This window comes from Branchiostoma belcheri, unplaced genomic scaffold, assembly GCF_001625305.1.
Source record: "Branchiostoma belcheri isolate BF01 breed outbred unplaced genomic scaffold, Haploidv18h27 scaffold66, whole genome shotgun sequence".
Lineage (NCBI taxonomy): Eukaryota > Metazoa > Chordata > Leptocardii > Amphioxiformes > Branchiostomatidae > Branchiostoma > Branchiostoma belcheri.
Window position 1 is genome coordinate 819,993 of NW_017804309.1, and position 16,905 is coordinate 836,897.

At 46.8% G+C, this 16,905-nt stretch overlaps 4 protein-coding genes across 5 annotated transcripts in view; 3 read left to right on the forward strand and 1 right to left on the reverse strand.

The window, feature by feature from the left end:
* The window catches only part of LOC109483695 (glutathione peroxidase 6-like), a 7,711-nt gene extending 1,632 nt beyond the window's left edge, over positions 1-6,079 (forward strand). Inside the window, exons 1-4 of one of the 2 annotated variants that reach the window (XM_019786735.1) lie at positions 63-428; positions 4,041-4,140; positions 4,731-4,870; positions 5,397-6,079. In XM_019786735.1, the coding sequence (XP_019642294.1) occupies positions 325-428; positions 4,041-4,140; positions 4,731-4,870; positions 5,397-5,535 (483 nt within the window). In that variant the 5' untranslated portion in view covers positions 63-324 and the 3' untranslated portion in view covers positions 5,536-6,079. Of the gene's footprint in view, positions 1-62; positions 429-4,040; positions 4,141-4,730; positions 4,871-5,396 lie in introns of those variants that run through there. The other variant, XM_019786734.1, reaches the window with a different exon arrangement.
* Positions 6,080-6,177: 98 nt separating this feature from the next.
* Positions 6,178-11,238, reverse strand: LOC109483698 (G-protein coupled receptor 143-like). The gene is made up of 8 exons (XM_019786738.1): positions 10,068-11,238; positions 9,673-9,788; positions 9,164-9,252; positions 8,766-8,858; positions 8,368-8,495; positions 7,900-8,008; positions 7,441-7,534; positions 6,178-7,214 (listed from the first exon to the last, which is right to left on the reverse strand). Exons 1-8 carry the CDS (start codon positions 10,303-10,305, stop codon positions 7,062-7,064), a joined length of 1,020 nt encoding a protein of 339 aa, XP_019642297.1. The 5' UTR covers positions 10,306-11,238; the 3' UTR covers positions 6,178-7,061.
* An 885-nt stretch (positions 11,239-12,123) lies between these two features.
* On the forward strand, positions 12,124-14,816 carry LOC109483696 (glutathione peroxidase 6-like). Its single transcript, XM_019786736.1, has 4 exons — positions 12,124-12,596; positions 13,191-13,290; positions 13,746-13,879; positions 14,140-14,816. Exons 1-4 carry the CDS (start codon positions 12,232-12,234, stop codon positions 14,264-14,266), a joined length of 726 nt encoding a protein of 241 aa, XP_019642295.1. The 5' UTR covers positions 12,124-12,231; the 3' UTR covers positions 14,267-14,816.
* Positions 14,817-15,257: 441 nt separating this feature from the next.
* The window catches only part of LOC109483669 (leucine-rich repeat and fibronectin type III domain-containing protein 1-like), a 1,706-nt gene continuing 58 nt past the window's right edge, over positions 15,258-16,905 (forward strand). Inside the window, exons 1-3 of the mRNA XM_019786705.1 lie at positions 15,258-15,898; positions 16,241-16,384; positions 16,590-16,891. Of these exons, the coding sequence (XP_019642264.1) occupies positions 15,531-15,898; positions 16,241-16,384; positions 16,590-16,891 (814 nt within the window). The 5' untranslated portion in view covers positions 15,258-15,530. The remainder of the gene's footprint in view (positions 15,899-16,240; positions 16,385-16,589; positions 16,892-16,905) is intronic.

A 16,905-nucleotide genomic window follows, 5' to 3' on the forward strand; every position in this document is an offset into this window, starting at 1 on the left:
GTGTGTAAATCTTCTCGGCAATTTGTTCACACAGTGACTCTGAGCTGAGCTGAGCGGTCGGGAAGGATGGGGCTCTCCTCGGGCCTCTTGGCCTCCCTGCTATGCCTGGGTTTCCTGGGCCCGTGCTTGGCCAACAAGCGGACAGAACAGTGTAGCTGCGCGACCGAGCACGGATCCTTCCACAACCACCACGCGGTGCTTCTGGACGGGTCCCGCAACGTCAGCCTGGCCGAGTACCGGGGGACGACCCTGCTGGTGGTGACCGTCGCCACCTTCTGAGGGTTCACCCCGCAGTACATCGGTCTGAATGCACTAAGGAACAAGATGGTCGACGAAAACGGTCACCGTTTTGAAATCCTGGGTTTCCCCACCAACCAGTTCGGGTTAGAAGAGCCAGCAAAGAACCACGAGCTTTTAAATTGTATCAGGTAAGTAAGCGCAAGAACTGTGTGTCTGTGTAAGACTTTTGTTTTATGATATGACTTTCGACTTGTTACTTACTTGTTATACTTATAGCCCTGAATTGTATTATAAAACCCATCTCGTGTCTCATTACAGTTACATTCTATGTGTTTTTACATTTTTTTCTGGCTTAGATATGTAAATTTTGTTCTAGAGGATGATAGAGAGTGGGACTGTGTTGTGTAACATGTACCTAGTGTCACCTCGGCAAGTAAGCTACAAAGTTGTAGCCTGGGTGCCATCCTATTTGTATACTGGAGCTCCCGTACGCCTTGAAAAGTTGTTGGGTCACCATCTTACAAAGCCAAAGCCTTTTAGTTTTATCACGGTATAGCTCTCCCTATATCCTCCTTGATAACATAACTGTGATTTTCTGGGCTCTAGTTTGTCAGGAGACGATGGCCTAAAATCCAGCCGTGTTATAGTCGCTCTGAACTGTTGGAAAGCAGCTGTTAGAATATCTCCAAGCAGATCTTTCGGCAAGCAAGACAGTATTCAAAAGGCAACTTGCAGGTAGAGTACCAGGAGTATCCAATGGGCTACCGAAGTCCTGAACCGGGTAAAATACTGTCTTGTTTACCGTCAGGTCAGGATGCCGTATTGGATCGGGGTGGTATTGGATGCCGAAAAGCTATGGAGACGGTCCCTTGACACCTAGAGAATGTTGAAGATAGGCCTGCCTCCCCAGTAAGCTCGACGGGGGCGAGATCTGGCGATCAGAATCAACAACGGCAAAATCAAACCGTCGGTGCCTGTTACAGAGAGGTGAATGACTCGGCCTGACTCACTCGTTCTTCCTTGTCTCCAAGCAGATGTAGCTCAGTGTTATTTTACGCCTGTTTGATACGTATTTCTAGTTACATGTAGTCCGCACCTGAGACGAAAGCGTAGAACTAACAACGTAGACGTAAAAGCGTCGCAAAACACGCACGCGTTGAACTTGAACACCAAACTGGACCCTACCTAACGACAAGTGGATGTAGATTTAATAGTTCTGACCCTATTTCTGGTTCCTACTTGCCTCCTTTCATTCAGCACTCCTGGAAGTTGTTTAGTGTCAGGGGTACTAGAAGTAAACCTACAGACCTGTGGCCAGTTGTGTGGGAACGAAATGCCCTTGATCCAGATTATCTCCATGTTGCTGTGGCCGTGCACTGCTTGTTCTATACTGCGTACTCTCAGAAAATCGTGCCAAGCGAGAATCCATGGTGGTGACTGGTATGTATGGAAAGTAAGAAGAGTGTAGGTTGCCTTGAAAGGCACAATTGTGCGCAACTTTTGTTCCCCTTCCAGCTGCTTTCTTTTCCTTTGTAAAGCATCCTAAGAATCTGTGCTACGGTTACTGAAAGGGGCCCGGGTCTCCAAAATCGAGGTTAGACGCATTTTTAACCCCATTTCTTAAAATAGAAAGTCATGATACATCTAAAGTTAGCCTGGGCACCATCGTTGTTCGACTGAACAGCCGTACGCAGATGCACGTTGTCGGGTCGTTCCCAACCAGCTCTACTTTAGGATCCTTTGAGGGCTTACGGAAGGAAGACGCAGGGGGCTTGAACTCAGGGTAACCTCTCTGAATGAAATACGACCCCTCTCTCCCTGTGTCCGAACAGTGGGTCAGAAGTGAAGTCCAGATTTGTGGCAGACATCAAGGAGCCACTCTTCTTCTCTTCATTGCTGCTACTGCTACTGCTCTCCGTCTGTCTGATTAACTACGCACGCCACAGTTACACAAACAAGACTCCAAGTTGACCTGATCCTACATGACTCATGCGGTGCCATGTTGTGCTTGTCGCCGTTCCCATGACACCTATGACGAAACTGATCACTCATCACTTCTTGGACATGTTGAAGGAGTTCCTGCCAGCCTCACGGCTTGGATTGATAATCCTAGCAGATGTTTTGCTCCAGCGTGTTTACCACGTGTTTCGCGGCGTTAGGCCCGTCTGACCTTGATGTGGGCATCTTTCTGGTGCTCGAGAGGACCAGGAAAATGACACCTCCAAAGTCACGTACAAAATATCAACCGCACACTTGTGGCACCTGATTGGAGATTAACCACAGATGTAGGATGTAGCCTGGTAACCAAACTATCATGAACCAAGGCATCATGAACTCTCCGGTATCTCTAGACCTCTCTACGGTGCTGGGAGTGCCCGCCCAGACCCATCCGCGGACCCTGCAGGTTTCAATCACTGCAATGTTCAGGAAGGCCCACTAGAAAGATAGGCTGCCAGAAAAAGGCATACTACCCGACCGCAACCTCCCGAGCTAGGCAGGGTCGGCGGCGCAGTAAGGTAGAAAACCGCGCCGCCGACCCTGCCTCGGGAGGATGACCCGACCATAGTCCATCCTCTAATACTCTACCCTACTGATAAAACGCTTCGGTCCCAATTGCGCCGGTGCCCGTCGGGGATGTAGCCCCGGTCAGTCTCGGTCGGGCTCTGGAGCCTGGCGGGCACCGGTTGTTGTGGTCACAATTAAAATTTTCCTTCAGTGGCATTTTGTCACCCTTATTGGTCGGTCTCCGGCAGGCACCCGGCAGGTACCCGGCAGCTTCTCTGACGATGTCTTGTACTGACCCACCTAATACAGAGTTCACGCTTTTGTTGTGTTTCATCTCATCTGTGACGTCACACATTTGAATTGGTCTTACGAAGTAAACACCTGTGTATCTGGTCTGTGATGTGACAAATTAGTCCCGGATGACTGCCAGCAAATGGAGGGGTACCTCTCGGTGTTCTCACAGCTCGGTCACGACGTCTTTTTGTCAGCGGGGCCTCGGGTAGAATTTAATAAGTCAGAATTAAATTCTTGCCGCCGGGCCCAAAAATAACCCGATAGCCGCAGAGTGTCCCGCGGGGTCCCTTAGGGGTCACGCCCGAGAGTGCCAAAAAACAGCCCGGGGACTACCCGGCAGGGCCCCCTTTTCCAATTGGGCCTTCGAATAATGGTTACCAGGCTATCGCAGCTGGCGACGGGCTTGTTCTTGGCAGCACAGCTCGCTTCCGCTCGGTATGCGGCCAGGTTCACCACTTCCCGACGACAGCCGCAGCCCCGCGAAACCTGGCAGACTGACAGTAAATTCGTCTACTAGAAGGTCCTAGAAGAAGTGTGCTGCACATTGGACCCCCTGTTAGTGTTGGCAACAGTTGAATTCATAAAATACAAATGTACGATAAAGATTTACCCTGACCCATGCCACTCTTCATTACTGGAGGAAGCTGACATTGCACGTGGCGTGTTATGGTACCTCTGTAGTTTGATTTCTAAACGCAAAACAGTATTTACTGCTGTTATTGTTGGAATGAGGGCAATTACCATGACCCCGGTTAATGCTTTCGGTGTGTTTGTGTGTTGCATGTGTGCCGTAATTATTTGGATACAGTAAGTCACTGGAAGAGAGTGGGAAATGGTGTAAATACGTACAAACTAACAGGATGATTTCTCGGCTTATTTCAGAAGGACAGACGGAGAGAAACGAAAGTTAGCATACCTATTTACTTATTAGCCTTTTACTTGAAGTTATAAAAGTGCTATGTACTAGTATTCTCACGTCGACATGTTTTCCTTCCCAACAGATACGTGCGCCCTGGGAATGACTATGTTCCCAACTTCACCATGTTCCAGAAGGGAGACTGTAACGGCGAGAACGAGCAGTCGCTCTTCACTTATCTAAAGGTGAGTATTCCCATAGGAGACCATTAGGTTAGGCCAACCACGATGTCTTCAGATGATCTTTCAAAGATCTCCAGGGTCTTCCAAACATCTTTCAATGATCCCACAGCAATGATCCCAATGTCCACTGACTTTTAGAGACTGTAACAGCGACAACTCTTTGCTTTATCTGAAGACGAGGACCCTCAGGGGAGGCCATTAGGTTGGACGTTAACTGATGTTGTGGCTCCCCTCTCTCTGCAGTTCTAAACTGTTAAAGTTGTTTGGGATTCCTCAGAGTCACGGGGAACTGTTGTTTTTCTCCGGGATGTATGTAGTCTAGTAGTAGTCTCCAAGTTAGGTCGGAGTGGTGGGAAGCGTTTCCTTTTGGCAAGTTTTCAGCACTGAACGGCAGTACCGAATGTCTGATTCATTTTATTTGTGAATTTTGGAGATTGAACCTTTGAACCATAACATATTTACGTGCGTGTGATATTCTGCGTGTGATTGCTTGTGTGTTTGCCTTTTTGTTCATTCGTTTGCTTAAGATGGTAATTCTGGTGCGATTATCAATATCTTACTTGCCATCAATGTCAAATTTATTACGTCACCAGAGCTGCTGCCCTCCCATCTCTGACGTCATGGGCATCAGCGGCAACCCAGACAGTCTTTACTGGAAACCGCTCAAGGTGAGCGACGTCCGCTGGAACTTCGAGAAGTTTCTGGTGGATCCGGAAGGAAAGGGGGTCAAGAGGTAAGTTGATGTAGTTTTTTTAACTGAGTAATTCTGGTCTATCTAGTGTATCGTGGACATTTTTATTTGTGAGAGTAACCCGGTCACCAGCCTCTTCAAGGGATTCAGTGAGATTCCTTCGGCTACTGTACGCGTCTGCAGCCGTCTGTGGCCGTCTGTAGTCAGGGCCACGGCAGGGCCACGGAGGCCAGCTCTTCGGACCCAGGTAACATACTCTCTAGCGAATTTTGCCACGCCCCCTAGAAGGGCATGAAGGCAAAAACACCTGTTACCAAGGATATCCTGATCACAGGGTTACTGTAAGAAGAGTGAATGGGGCATGTTTTTACTAAAAAGATCGAAGATCAGCATTAACCATGTATCTACTTGCGCAACAAGGAGCAAACTGTAGTAGGAGGAAAGAGGTGGGAGTGACAGTTTTGTTTTAGAAAGCCAATATGTCCCGAGGCAAACTTGTCAGTCTAACTCATCGGACACTAATTCTAGTCTTTGATCCTTGATTCGACGACCTTTCTCTCTGTTGCAGGTTTTCGTCTTACGTGACGCCGGAGGATCTGGAGTCCGTCATCGATGATTTCATCAGGACCTGGAACGACACGAACGCCAACCACACGTCGGGCGCCCGGAGCTCGCGCGACACGGGGTTCATGTCCTGGCTCAACTAAAACATTCCATCTGCTGGAGTCCGCAGAGACGAGACAAACATTTACCGTCCTGTGGAAGTGGGGCTTTTTAGATAGCATTTATCGTTTAGCAACTCTACTCTTACTGTAATACGCTAGTCTGGGGTCCAGCCTTGGTCAGGTTGTGAGTACTGCAGTTCAAGGTAGCGACAGGTTGCAGCTTACACCAAGACTGGGCTCCAGGCTACATCTGAGGCAGAAAATTGTTTATTACTCATTTTAGTACAATCCATTGGCTTTAAAGTGCGCTGGCACTAATTTCCTTTCGAACTAGACAAAAAAAGAAGAAATCACGGAGATATTCAGTCAGTGCTTCGACATTTAGATACATGTATTATATAGAGAGTATATACTTTGGTCCTTGGGCCCGACAACTCTATGACGAGGGAAATCACAAACCGCGTCGCGGGGGGTTCCCTCAGATTGGGATGAAGTCTTCCTCGGCCTTCGTGCATTCAGCTGAGGGGCGCGACATCCGCCGTTGTTGTGTTCAATAACGTAGAATAAATCTTGGTCAGCACTTTCATAGACAATGTCATTTTTTTTCCTTTGGTCTGAATGTGATTATTTTGTGTTGCATATGTGTATATGGACTGAATCTGGAGGGAGCGAAGGTTCGTGTCCTTTCGGATGGGGATGTTAAGTCGGCGGCCCCGTGTTTGTAAGACGCTGCAGGCGTTAGCCTCTGCACCTAAAAGAACCCAGCACACTTATCGAGAAGAGTAACCCGGTGTGTTTTGCTGAAAGCGCGAGCCGCAGTGAAGACGCTACTACCTACTTAAGAAAGCATCATGCTTCTCCTTAGTCTCAGTTGAAACCTCCTTGGTAGAACTTGAAGATGACAGATTGCCATACCTTACCCTTGTTTCTAATACCTTTACCATAGAAAGTGGAAGGCCAGATGTGCCCTGAAAGAGGTCGCACAATGTTGTTGAAGCCGGTGAGAGCTCACTTGCCAACAGCCAGAACTGATTAGAACGAGGCTTCACAATCACCTTGACATTGGGAGGTCTGAGTTGTTTCTCAGTATCCAGGACACGCCATGGACTGTTCTACCATGTCTACAACTGTTACAACCACCGTTATAATTCCACCCCTCAGGCCTCATCACTAATGTAAACCAGGCCGTGAGTGAAATCAAACAAAACAGTTTTAATAGCCTGATATCCAGAGTTGTTACGCGTTGATACATTTCGCCTGGGTCGGTGAGAAGAGAGCTGAATAAGGCAGATTGGCCCGAATTATCAGAGCGACCTTGATGCGGATGTTATAGATAGTCCTTCATAGAACGGCATCTTGTTTTTTGTCTATATATATCTACGGTACATACCACCAGCAATCAAAGAAGTCCGTTTCTAACCTTCTAATTACCCTGTACACCAACTCAACACACAAATACAGTGAACATCCCTTTTTGGAAGGGTTACCGGATTTGGCCTAAGACACACATGACTCTTTACGCGTGTAAAACATACGGTGCAAAACAAGCGCTCTGTTCAAGTGATCTATCATCTCAGTAGAGGGTCGGCCTCCCTGGTGTCCAAGTTGACCGGTTGTCTACTCCGGAGCAGCCAGCCAGTCCTTCCCATGAGCCACTGCTGGAAGGTTTCTGGACCGTACGCCAGGCAGTTCAGCAGGCCCTGGAGCGGGTTCAGGGCAGCCTGGAGCAGACAAGGATGACCCGTGATCAGTGAATTCGTACACTAAACGAATGAAAAGTCGGGGAAGGTAAACCAGTTTAGCTCGCTGAAGAGCTAATGTTCTACTGATCGTGACATAAGACGGACGGAGCACAGTATGACATTTGGCCGGGGTGCTATCCTAGTTAGTTTTCTTACGATACCTTTTGAACTGAAAACTGATAAAATTGCAATCGTCACTCAGTACCTCGATGATCCACAAGGCGAAGAACCTGTCCCCCATGTGATCATCTTTGATGAGAGAGATTTGAATCACCCCGTCTATAACGTTCGGCAGCCAGCTGGAAATGAAAGAAAGAAGTGACGACGTGGTCAATATTTCTGATATGGCGCAGTAACAGTAATATTTCCGTCCTAGACTGTACAAGGTTAGTATAAGTTCACAAGATTCACACATCTGTTTCCACTTCCTCACCACATTCGGGGCGTGCTCCGTAGAAATCACCAGGAGGTACCAGGTTCTGAGTGTGTCAAGGCCAAAAGAGGACGGATCTGTGCAGCCCTGGACGCCAGACCGGCGGTTTCTAGGGCCAACACTGGGCGGCCAGCTTCTTGGCTGTAGGACCCGGTCGGACGTGCCCCAAAAGGACTTTTGCCCAAGGAGTCTGGTAACGTTATAGACTAGTGCTGGAAGTGACTGACTTACCACAGGGTGAAGATGACTACAATGAGCAGGAACTTGATTTTGATGGCTGAGATGACCTGCCGCTCTCTCTGCGTGTATCTGCCGAGCATCGGCCGTACCGTGATCTCAACTGGTCAGGTTGGAACAACACAGGAGTTACATCACATGTTAGTATAAAGGAGCCAATTTGATTGTAAAATGCACTGTAGACAGGACAGTACATACGAAACTGCTTTGATAAATCCAGGCCTGAATATTTTAAAACCCACCAGCGACTGTAGGACTCTGGAGCGGACGTAAACTAACCAGGGTGTTACCCAGGCTACCAAAGACTGCACAAGAACATACATGTAGTCTCCTCCCACTCTACACAGTCTGTTATAGAGTTGTATCATAGTCCTCAAAATTGTTAATCATACAATTGCTGTGCAATGAAGATGAAAATAAACATAGATGTAAATCTACTAGTGCATTGTTAGTTGTACTTACGTAATCTGGAAGCAGTGATGTATATTGCAGGGTTGGCCAGCATGACGGCGACGATGGGTGTGTAGGAGAAGATGTAATGTAAGACTAGGTGGAACCCTGCCGCACACTGCTGTATGTCCTGCCCTGGCCTGGAACACGCCGCAACATGGAAACTTTATTTCAAGAGAAGAGCTTGTTAAGTATCTTGGTAGTACAGTGATGCTTGAAATTCGTTTTCCCGTTTAGTTGTTTAACATACTGCTTTTAGCCTTTTGGTATGAATAGCTGTTATAAAAATAGTTGCCATTGTTGGTCTTAATGGTCTGGCACATATTTTATTGAACCCAATATTTGCTGACGTCATCATTACGATACCTTCTACAGAATTAGAGGATACACTATTAAGAAAATGTTCTTACGCCTTGGGCACCTCGAAGAAGACACTGAACATGCTCAACCCCACAAACACGGCCGGAGCTGTCCAGCACAGGACATGGTACAGCGATATCGGGCTGCGGACAGTAAGAAAATGTTAAATTTTACTGAACACTTTCCCCATTTACTGATGAGTCGTTTGTCATCAATGTATGCATTCATCGTGCACGTGTACACTTGTTGATTTATGAACAGTACTTTTTCCTGACCATGACCCTGGTGCAACCCTCACATCACCTAACAACATCTTTAGAACATTTAGCAGTTCTACGAAATGCATGTACAGTCGTATTCGTATACTTTGTAAACTTACTGTTTACTAGGACAACTTTACCGGTAGGGACATACGCGAGAATTGGCATTCCGAAGTACACACACTTACACGTCGGTGTTTTTGAGCTGCATGGTGATGTCTATAGCGTACACCAGTGTCCACATGTACGTGGCGCTGTAGAAGTACAGGTTGACGATCTGGGGAAGAAAAGACAGATCATCAAGGGGTGAAAACTCCTAGCAGATTTGAGGATTGAAATCCAAACGTTTTCTTTTCATCCTCACTTCTGTTAGGAGATAAATTATTCAACAGAAGTTAAAACGAAAAAAACACGACGCTTGTTTGTGTATATCTAAAATGCATAGTTAGATCCCATTATACATATGGCTTTCAATTTCAAAAGACACGGCTTGATATGTACCACTCTGGAAAGTCGCTAGGAGCGCCATGTCATCAGACATTTATGTATATCATTGACACATCAATTATATATATCTCATTGATACAACACTGAATCACTGATACCTCGTTAATACATATCATTAATACATCATTACTGTAGCTATGATATTGCACTTACACATCATTGATACATAGCACTGTCCACATATACCTACCTCTATAGTACTGCCCACATATATAGCGGTGATTCCCTGGGTCGGTACGTAGACGCCAGGGCGCACCTCCAGCGGTGGGTCAAACACGAGGATACCCACAGCCCGGGCTATCACACCTGTATTATGTATATGAAAAGCATCCATGTTAAAACTCATCTTTCTATCCGACCAACTGGCAAAATTCAAATGTACTTCAGGTCGGGCTTAGGTCCTTATTATGGGAATCTTAAGTTACTAGTAGGTGCGGTCGAACTTCAGTAATCATTAAACCTGTGTGGGAAGGGTAGTCTCTACATGACTCCATCCAGTGTTGCGATCTTCGTCTAATGGCAAGCGGTACTATATATAGGTTTGTTTGAGGTATATAAGGTTTGTTTGATAGACCGTGTCCTCACCTATGCACGCCATGAAGTCGGACAGGGCGAGGCAGAACACGATGACGGGGTTGGGGGACGGTCTCCGCCGCTGTGCCGCCCGGGAAAGCCGACTCCGCCACCGCACCACCTGGCAGCCGGCCCCACCGAGCCCGAGCACGGCCGCGGCGATGGCCACGCCACAGTACACCGGTCGCTCGGGCAGGGTCAGCTTCGTCTCCGGGATGCAGTAGAACGACTCCTCGTGCAGCGAGGCCATGTTCACCGTGTTCTTGATCAGAATGTTCTTGGCTTCTTATTTCTTCGTGGGTGTTATATTCACTCATGGAATTCTGCCTTAGTTTTCTACGTTGACTGCAGCGGTTCGGCTTTCGTGGCAATGAGGATCAAATTTTCCTATCTACCGTTGAAGACCCACCGGACCGGACATTTTCCCCAAATAGCGACTCGTAATTATCTGGTAGCCGGAGGTTTTGATTGCTTGCAATATTGTCGAGGTTTGCTAGTGAGGTGCCGTGTTATATGTACATAATTTCACTGTTCACACCGTTGTTCAGATAGTTTTGACGGCCTCACCTTGACTCAATATTTACAACAAACTGTAACACAGTATGCACTATAAACAAGCACAAGAACTGTTGAATGCACCATACTAGTTCCAAAACACAGACAGGTGCGCCTTGTCACGTTCCTTGCACAACAGCACTCTAGAGACTCATGTCTCTCATACTGGTCCACAGGAGAACTCTTTGTTGTACTATTTGCAATTACAGACTATGTACAGACATTTAAATGAGACATCAGTGAGTCCTGGCTCAGTGAACTGCTGCTATTGCTGTGCGTGTGAAGAATGACAAACTACTACGTTCAAGACATACACTGTCGCACCTGCAACTCAAAAGTACCTTTCAGTTTCGCGGTGGTGATTCCGGGTCGGTCACGGTTTCTATATCACTTGACGCCGATATGCTTCAAGATCTCTTCAGAAATAGAAACAGCGGTGAAAGAAATTGAATACCGTAAAGTAAAAGCTCAGTGAGTGACAGCAACAAACAGTTAGGACGAGCAGCGTTGATTTATAACATAAACTGGAATAGAGCATCATGTGATGCAGACATCAGCTGACCAGCAGGAGCACATGACTCAAACCCGCAGGCAGAATTGGCCGACTGTGTGTGTGTGTGCTTTTCCACTTCCACGTCTTCAATACTGCTTAGCCCGGCACCGTGTCGCTTTTGTCATGTAGCTCGGCACGGCCGCGGACGGAAGATTTGTCACTGTTAAGGCTGTTTCAACATTGTCACATGGCGTTGTGATATCTGAGCTTCGGTATCCCACTTTACATCAACGTCACTTTATGAATATTCATGAAGATGATATAAGTGGGACACTGGCACAACTAAAAAAAACCTGGCCTGAGCTGAGAATCAGAGCCAATATGACCGCACGCAAACCTCAACAAGAAATCTTGGAAATAACTACGGAAACACAAGGCAATGTATAGCAATCAAACTGAATCAACAAATTGGCAGATGAAAACTGTTTCTGTTGGCCGGTTGGATGCTGTTTTTGTCACCGAAAGATCTGCTTGGAGGTTACTGTTCGCTCACCCCGTTCCGATTTTCAATGGACAGATCGTTCTCAGCAGAGATGCCCATGCATGGTGGCAGCGCATTAGACCGTCCCATTTCCCTACAGGCCGCAAGGAGAATACTTAAGTACATGAAAGCAGGAGACATGAAAACAGGAGACAAACAACAGGAATATATTAGTAACTCGCCCGACAAGTCTACGAGCTCCCTTTCAGGGATCGACCGATGGTCGACGAGTCCCATCCAATGTAACCGTTGATTTTTAAATTCTGGCGATCTACAAATTCAATATATGTGAGACGAAATATGTGACGTGATGTTTAACATGAAATAAAACCATGTATCCCAGTCATCGATTTATGAAACAGTCAATAGCTTATTGGCGTTTACTGCGGTCTAAGTGTGTTTTGTAAACTACTTTTATTAATAACTTGTCATTTACCGGCCCAGGCATCCTGTTTTGTGTCGACATGTCCTGGTTGTCTAGTATTAGCTTGCTGGACCTGTCTTTCCAGTTGATCGCGTCACGATAAGTAGTACCTATAGTCTGTTGCTCGCTGTTTGGGAACATCCTGGGTACCGCACCCACAGGGATGAGGCTTGTGTACGGCCTGGTGGCGACGCTGCTCTGCTGCGGTGCCGTTTTACCGGAGTCTATCTACCCGAAGCAGAGAGTTAAATGTAGCTGTACGGCCGAGCACGGATCCTTCCACGACCACCACGCGGTGCTTCTGGACGGGTCCCGCAACGTCAGCCTGGCCGAGTACCGGGGGACGACCCTGCTGGTGGTGACCGTCGCCACCTTCTGAGGGTTCACCCACCAGTACCCCGCCATGAACGCACTCAGGGACAAGATGGTCGACCAGCTGGGCTTCGATTTCGACATCTTGGCTTTTCCAACCAACCAGTTCGGCCTACAGGAGCCCGGCAGAAACGACGAGATTCTCAACACACTCAAGTAGGTGTACGGAATCGGTAAACAACAACCTGTTACCCTAGTTCCCATTTAGGTCCTATTTCCAGAAGACTACGATCGCTCAGCAACCAAAATTGGATTTGTGTGACGCTTGATCATTTAGTTTATAATTGTAATATGATGCGCGATGCAAAAGTATTATCTAAAAACAGCAAAACACGCCAAACGTAAAATGAATCGTCCCTTTTCTTGTGTAAAGTGGTGTGTTATATAACCTGTTCTATTCATGTTGTGATGCGTCTGTGTTCCATGTAGACATTAGTGCACAGTTTTGAAAGTGTGAATCTTGACCAGTTAATTTTTATGTCTGGTAACCGCAATGACTGTTTACCAAATCAGAGAGGTGGACACCCAACATTTTTACTTCCCGTTGTCTTATGCATATAATTATGTTGATTTGTTGTCTGTTTCCACGGCATTTTCCTTGTCAACAAATTAATGTATGTGAGACCAAGAAGGTTCTAGATTTTAAATCTCCTTAGTGAGAGACAGCAAACTTGAACAGGTTTAGAAGGCACTTTGTGAACGTATTTTCCCACGGGAAGGGCGCTTATTATTCTGTGCCGCACCCCGCAGGTATGTGAGGCCGGGCCGTGGCTACGTGCCAACCTTTCCCCTGTTCCAAAAGGGAGACTGCAACGGAGAGAATGAACAGTCACTCTTCACTTATCTGAAGGTGGGCGACATCTTAAAGAAGTGTTCAACACTTGATAACACACAAACTGTAAAACCTTACAGTGAGTTTGTCTACGCATGGGAAGTGGAAGTGAGAACCTTAAACTCCTAAGCCATCGCCCCTGGCGCTGAATTTAAAGTCCCCAATTATGTTGTTGACCTTGCTCTTAGGTGCAGGCATGCGGGTTGGGCCTAATCTCCCAGCAGATTCGGTGGGGCAAGGGGACTTTGTGTTGGCCGCCTGTATCCATCGTCAGCCCGTGGATACAGGCGGCCAACATGAAGTCCCCTTGCCCCACCGAATCTGCTTGGAGATTAGGTTGGGCCTTTTCTAGCTTATCACGTGCTATTATCTGATAGTACGTATGCCAGTTTTTAATGTACCTGGTTTCTTGTTGTCAACCTCTTGTCCATGCCAAATGTCCATATTATTTATTTACTTTATTGCCTGTGTAGAGCTGTTGTCCCCCCGCCAGCGACATGATAATAAACGACCTCTCCAGTCTGTACTGGAAGCCGCTGCGGGCAGGCGACGTCCGCTGGAACTTCGAGAAGTTTCTGGTGGATCCGGAGGGGAGGGCCGTCATGAGGTGAGAGCAAATCTTGTCCCAGGGAACATGCGGATGCGATGTGAAGCAATTTCTAAACCTTTCAAACTTTATGTAGAAGAAAAATGAAGACTGGAAATTACATGACCTTTTCTCGGACCTTTGACCTAAGTTTCTGTCAGTGTTCCGGACGTTCCTAGCATGTGGAACGGAAATAAATACGGAAACAGTTCCGTGTAAATATGTAAACATTGAATCTAACTCTCCTGAATCTGACTGACTCCCTGACTATACCCATGCAGGTTTACCGCTCCAGTAGAGCCTGCCGAGATGGAACCTGTTATCGAGGAGTTCATCCGTACGTGGACGGCCAAAAAGCAGAGGGAAATTTATAGCGACCTTCTCTCAGAGCTAAACATTAACTATTAAAATTCACGAGATGGACTAAAATCTATCAAACCAAACAACAAAATAACCGACTGAGCAACCAACCAACCAACCTTCCGTCCACTCACACCACTATGGTAGAACAAATGTGGATTGGTTAAGCAGTAAGGCATTTGTTCTTACGATATCGACAAATTCTAATATATTATCACAATATGTGTACTATTATCATGGAACATATACACGTATTTTGCAGTGGCAATACCAATAATGTGTTTCGTGACTTATGGACAATCCCCTTTGAAGTCATAACTAGTGCTAGCCGGTGTAAACTGCCATCATTATTTATTTGCAATATACGTGTACGTGTATCCATAAAAAAGCTATCGACCAAAGATACTGTAGAACTGAACGAAGCAGTTTGTTATTGTATGAATCGGACGATTTTATGACGCGGGAGCCACAAAGCACCGTTCTGTGTCGGGTTCCTGCTGACAGGGATGGACCCTTCCTCGGCCTTCGTGCGTTCAGCCGAGGGGGGCGACATCCGGCGTCGTTTGGGTTCAAACAATAAATCTGTCATGACAAACAGGTTCCGGGCACTGTTGTCTTTACGCCAAGAATGTTTGTGTGTATATCAAAGAGGGATCCGCCAAAGGCGCGATATGTAAGAGGAAAAGTAGAATTTCCTTGTTTGTATGTTGGAAGCATTGGTAATCCTTCATTGCCAACATGGAGGTTCTCAAATATGGTTGTTGAGGAAAGTAGCAGGAAGGTTACCGAAGAACGGCATGTAAAATCCCTTTGTGTAACTGAGACCTCAGTTCATTATAATAAAGTTCACTGAGACTCGCAATCTACGTGTAAAGGGAGCCAACTCGAGGGTAAGATGACGACGAGCTGGTATTTCAGCACCAAGGACAGGGTGGATATTTTCCAAGCATGGGTTGAAGGGACAGCCCGTTACCTTCTACTGGCTGGTAATCGTCGAAGTCACGCGCTTTTATTGGCAGAAGCCGGGATCGGCTCTCAGAAAACGGATACCAATCAGGAGAAGGTAATAATGAATAAGGCAATGGAAGCATAGACTAATTAGCGGGAATCTCTCTCAGGGCTGCAGGCTGGGTTTGATCGGCTTGTACCTCACCTGGCCAACTAAGCACACCCCGGAGGCTTTGCTTGCAAGCGCTTGAAGCCCTTCCTTGGCTGAGACAATTTCCTTGAGAACATGTTGGTCCTGGTGCCGGAAAGCTAGCGGATGTGGACATATTTATACTAACAGTCGGGATTTCAGGTTACGTCCAGCATGAACCTATATAACTTCCTACTCGTAACGCTTTTATGGACTTGCCGGCTGCAAAATATAGTCTTAACAGAGAACCGCGTGTGTGAGACCACCGAGGCTTGTCTGAACTGTGACGGACTCGGCTTATCAAACCGGGACTTCGAGAAGTTAGAAATATTCCAACATAGCTTCTCTCGGACAAAGAAGGATAAAATATCCCTCGTCTTCTTAAAACGGAACCAACTGACTAAGGTACCTTGGTCCGGACTCGTGACAATTCCCAGTCTTAGCATTCTGTACTTGAATCACAACCAAATAGAGTCGTTTTCCCCAGGAACAGCGCTGAGGAAACTAACCAAGCTCACCGCCATTCACTTGTCATTTAACAGGTACGCTACATTTCACAATTATAAAGAAAAATATATTTTCACATTTAGTGTTAACGTCTACGTACACCCTCTTTTACATGTATGTGAAGTCAATCGCCATTTTTGTATCGCAAGTAAGCCAAGTGGTTGCAAGAAGACGTTGTTGGGGGAGTAAGGCCACTTACAGAGGCTAGCCTGGTAACCATCCCTTGTGCAAGTCCAGGCAAGCATTGGACACTCCCTGATAGCCCACTGAAATGCCACCCCTTAAAATTCACCGACGGGCGCTATGAGACCTGGGCGGGCGGGCAATATTGGCCCCAGGCAGCGCACAGTTTCCTTTACAATACTTTTTACACCCAGGATCCAGACGCTCGGGGAAGACGAGCTCCGCATACCGGCACAGAACAGACTACTGCTCCAAGTGTACCTGGATAACAACCCCATACACTGTGACAGTCGGGTGCTTTGGTTGGCAAATATCTCACTCCACGAAAGAAGCTGCAGGTATAATAAACCCCTTTATCATTTTCTATCATGTTACAAGTGTAATCGCCATTCGGCGTAACATAATAGCTTCGCAGGCGCGCAGGGCTACACCAGCTTATAACACCAGCTAGTTATACTGCACTTCAAGTTCTTACAATTCCAAAGTCCCTGCCCATCCCTGACGATGCAGCTGATGAAACTGCACTGATTCATTTCCCTTCAGGTGTTTCAAAGAGTGTAGGAAGGACGTCACGTGTATGCAGGACTGCCGGGTAAACTGCACCGAGAACGCACTAAACGTGCACTTCCACAGCGACTACATCAGCAGCATAACTTGTATCTCCCCAAAACACATGAGAGGAAAACTGATTCACGAGATGCTCACACCCGAAAACATGCTGACGGATGTCGTAACGGCAACAACAATGTTCAACATGGCAAATATCTCAACAGTCAATCAACCGCCCACAAAGAAGCAAAATGCTGAGGGAATTTTACCGAAACACGACCATGATGAGCATGGACGTCGACTGATCGAA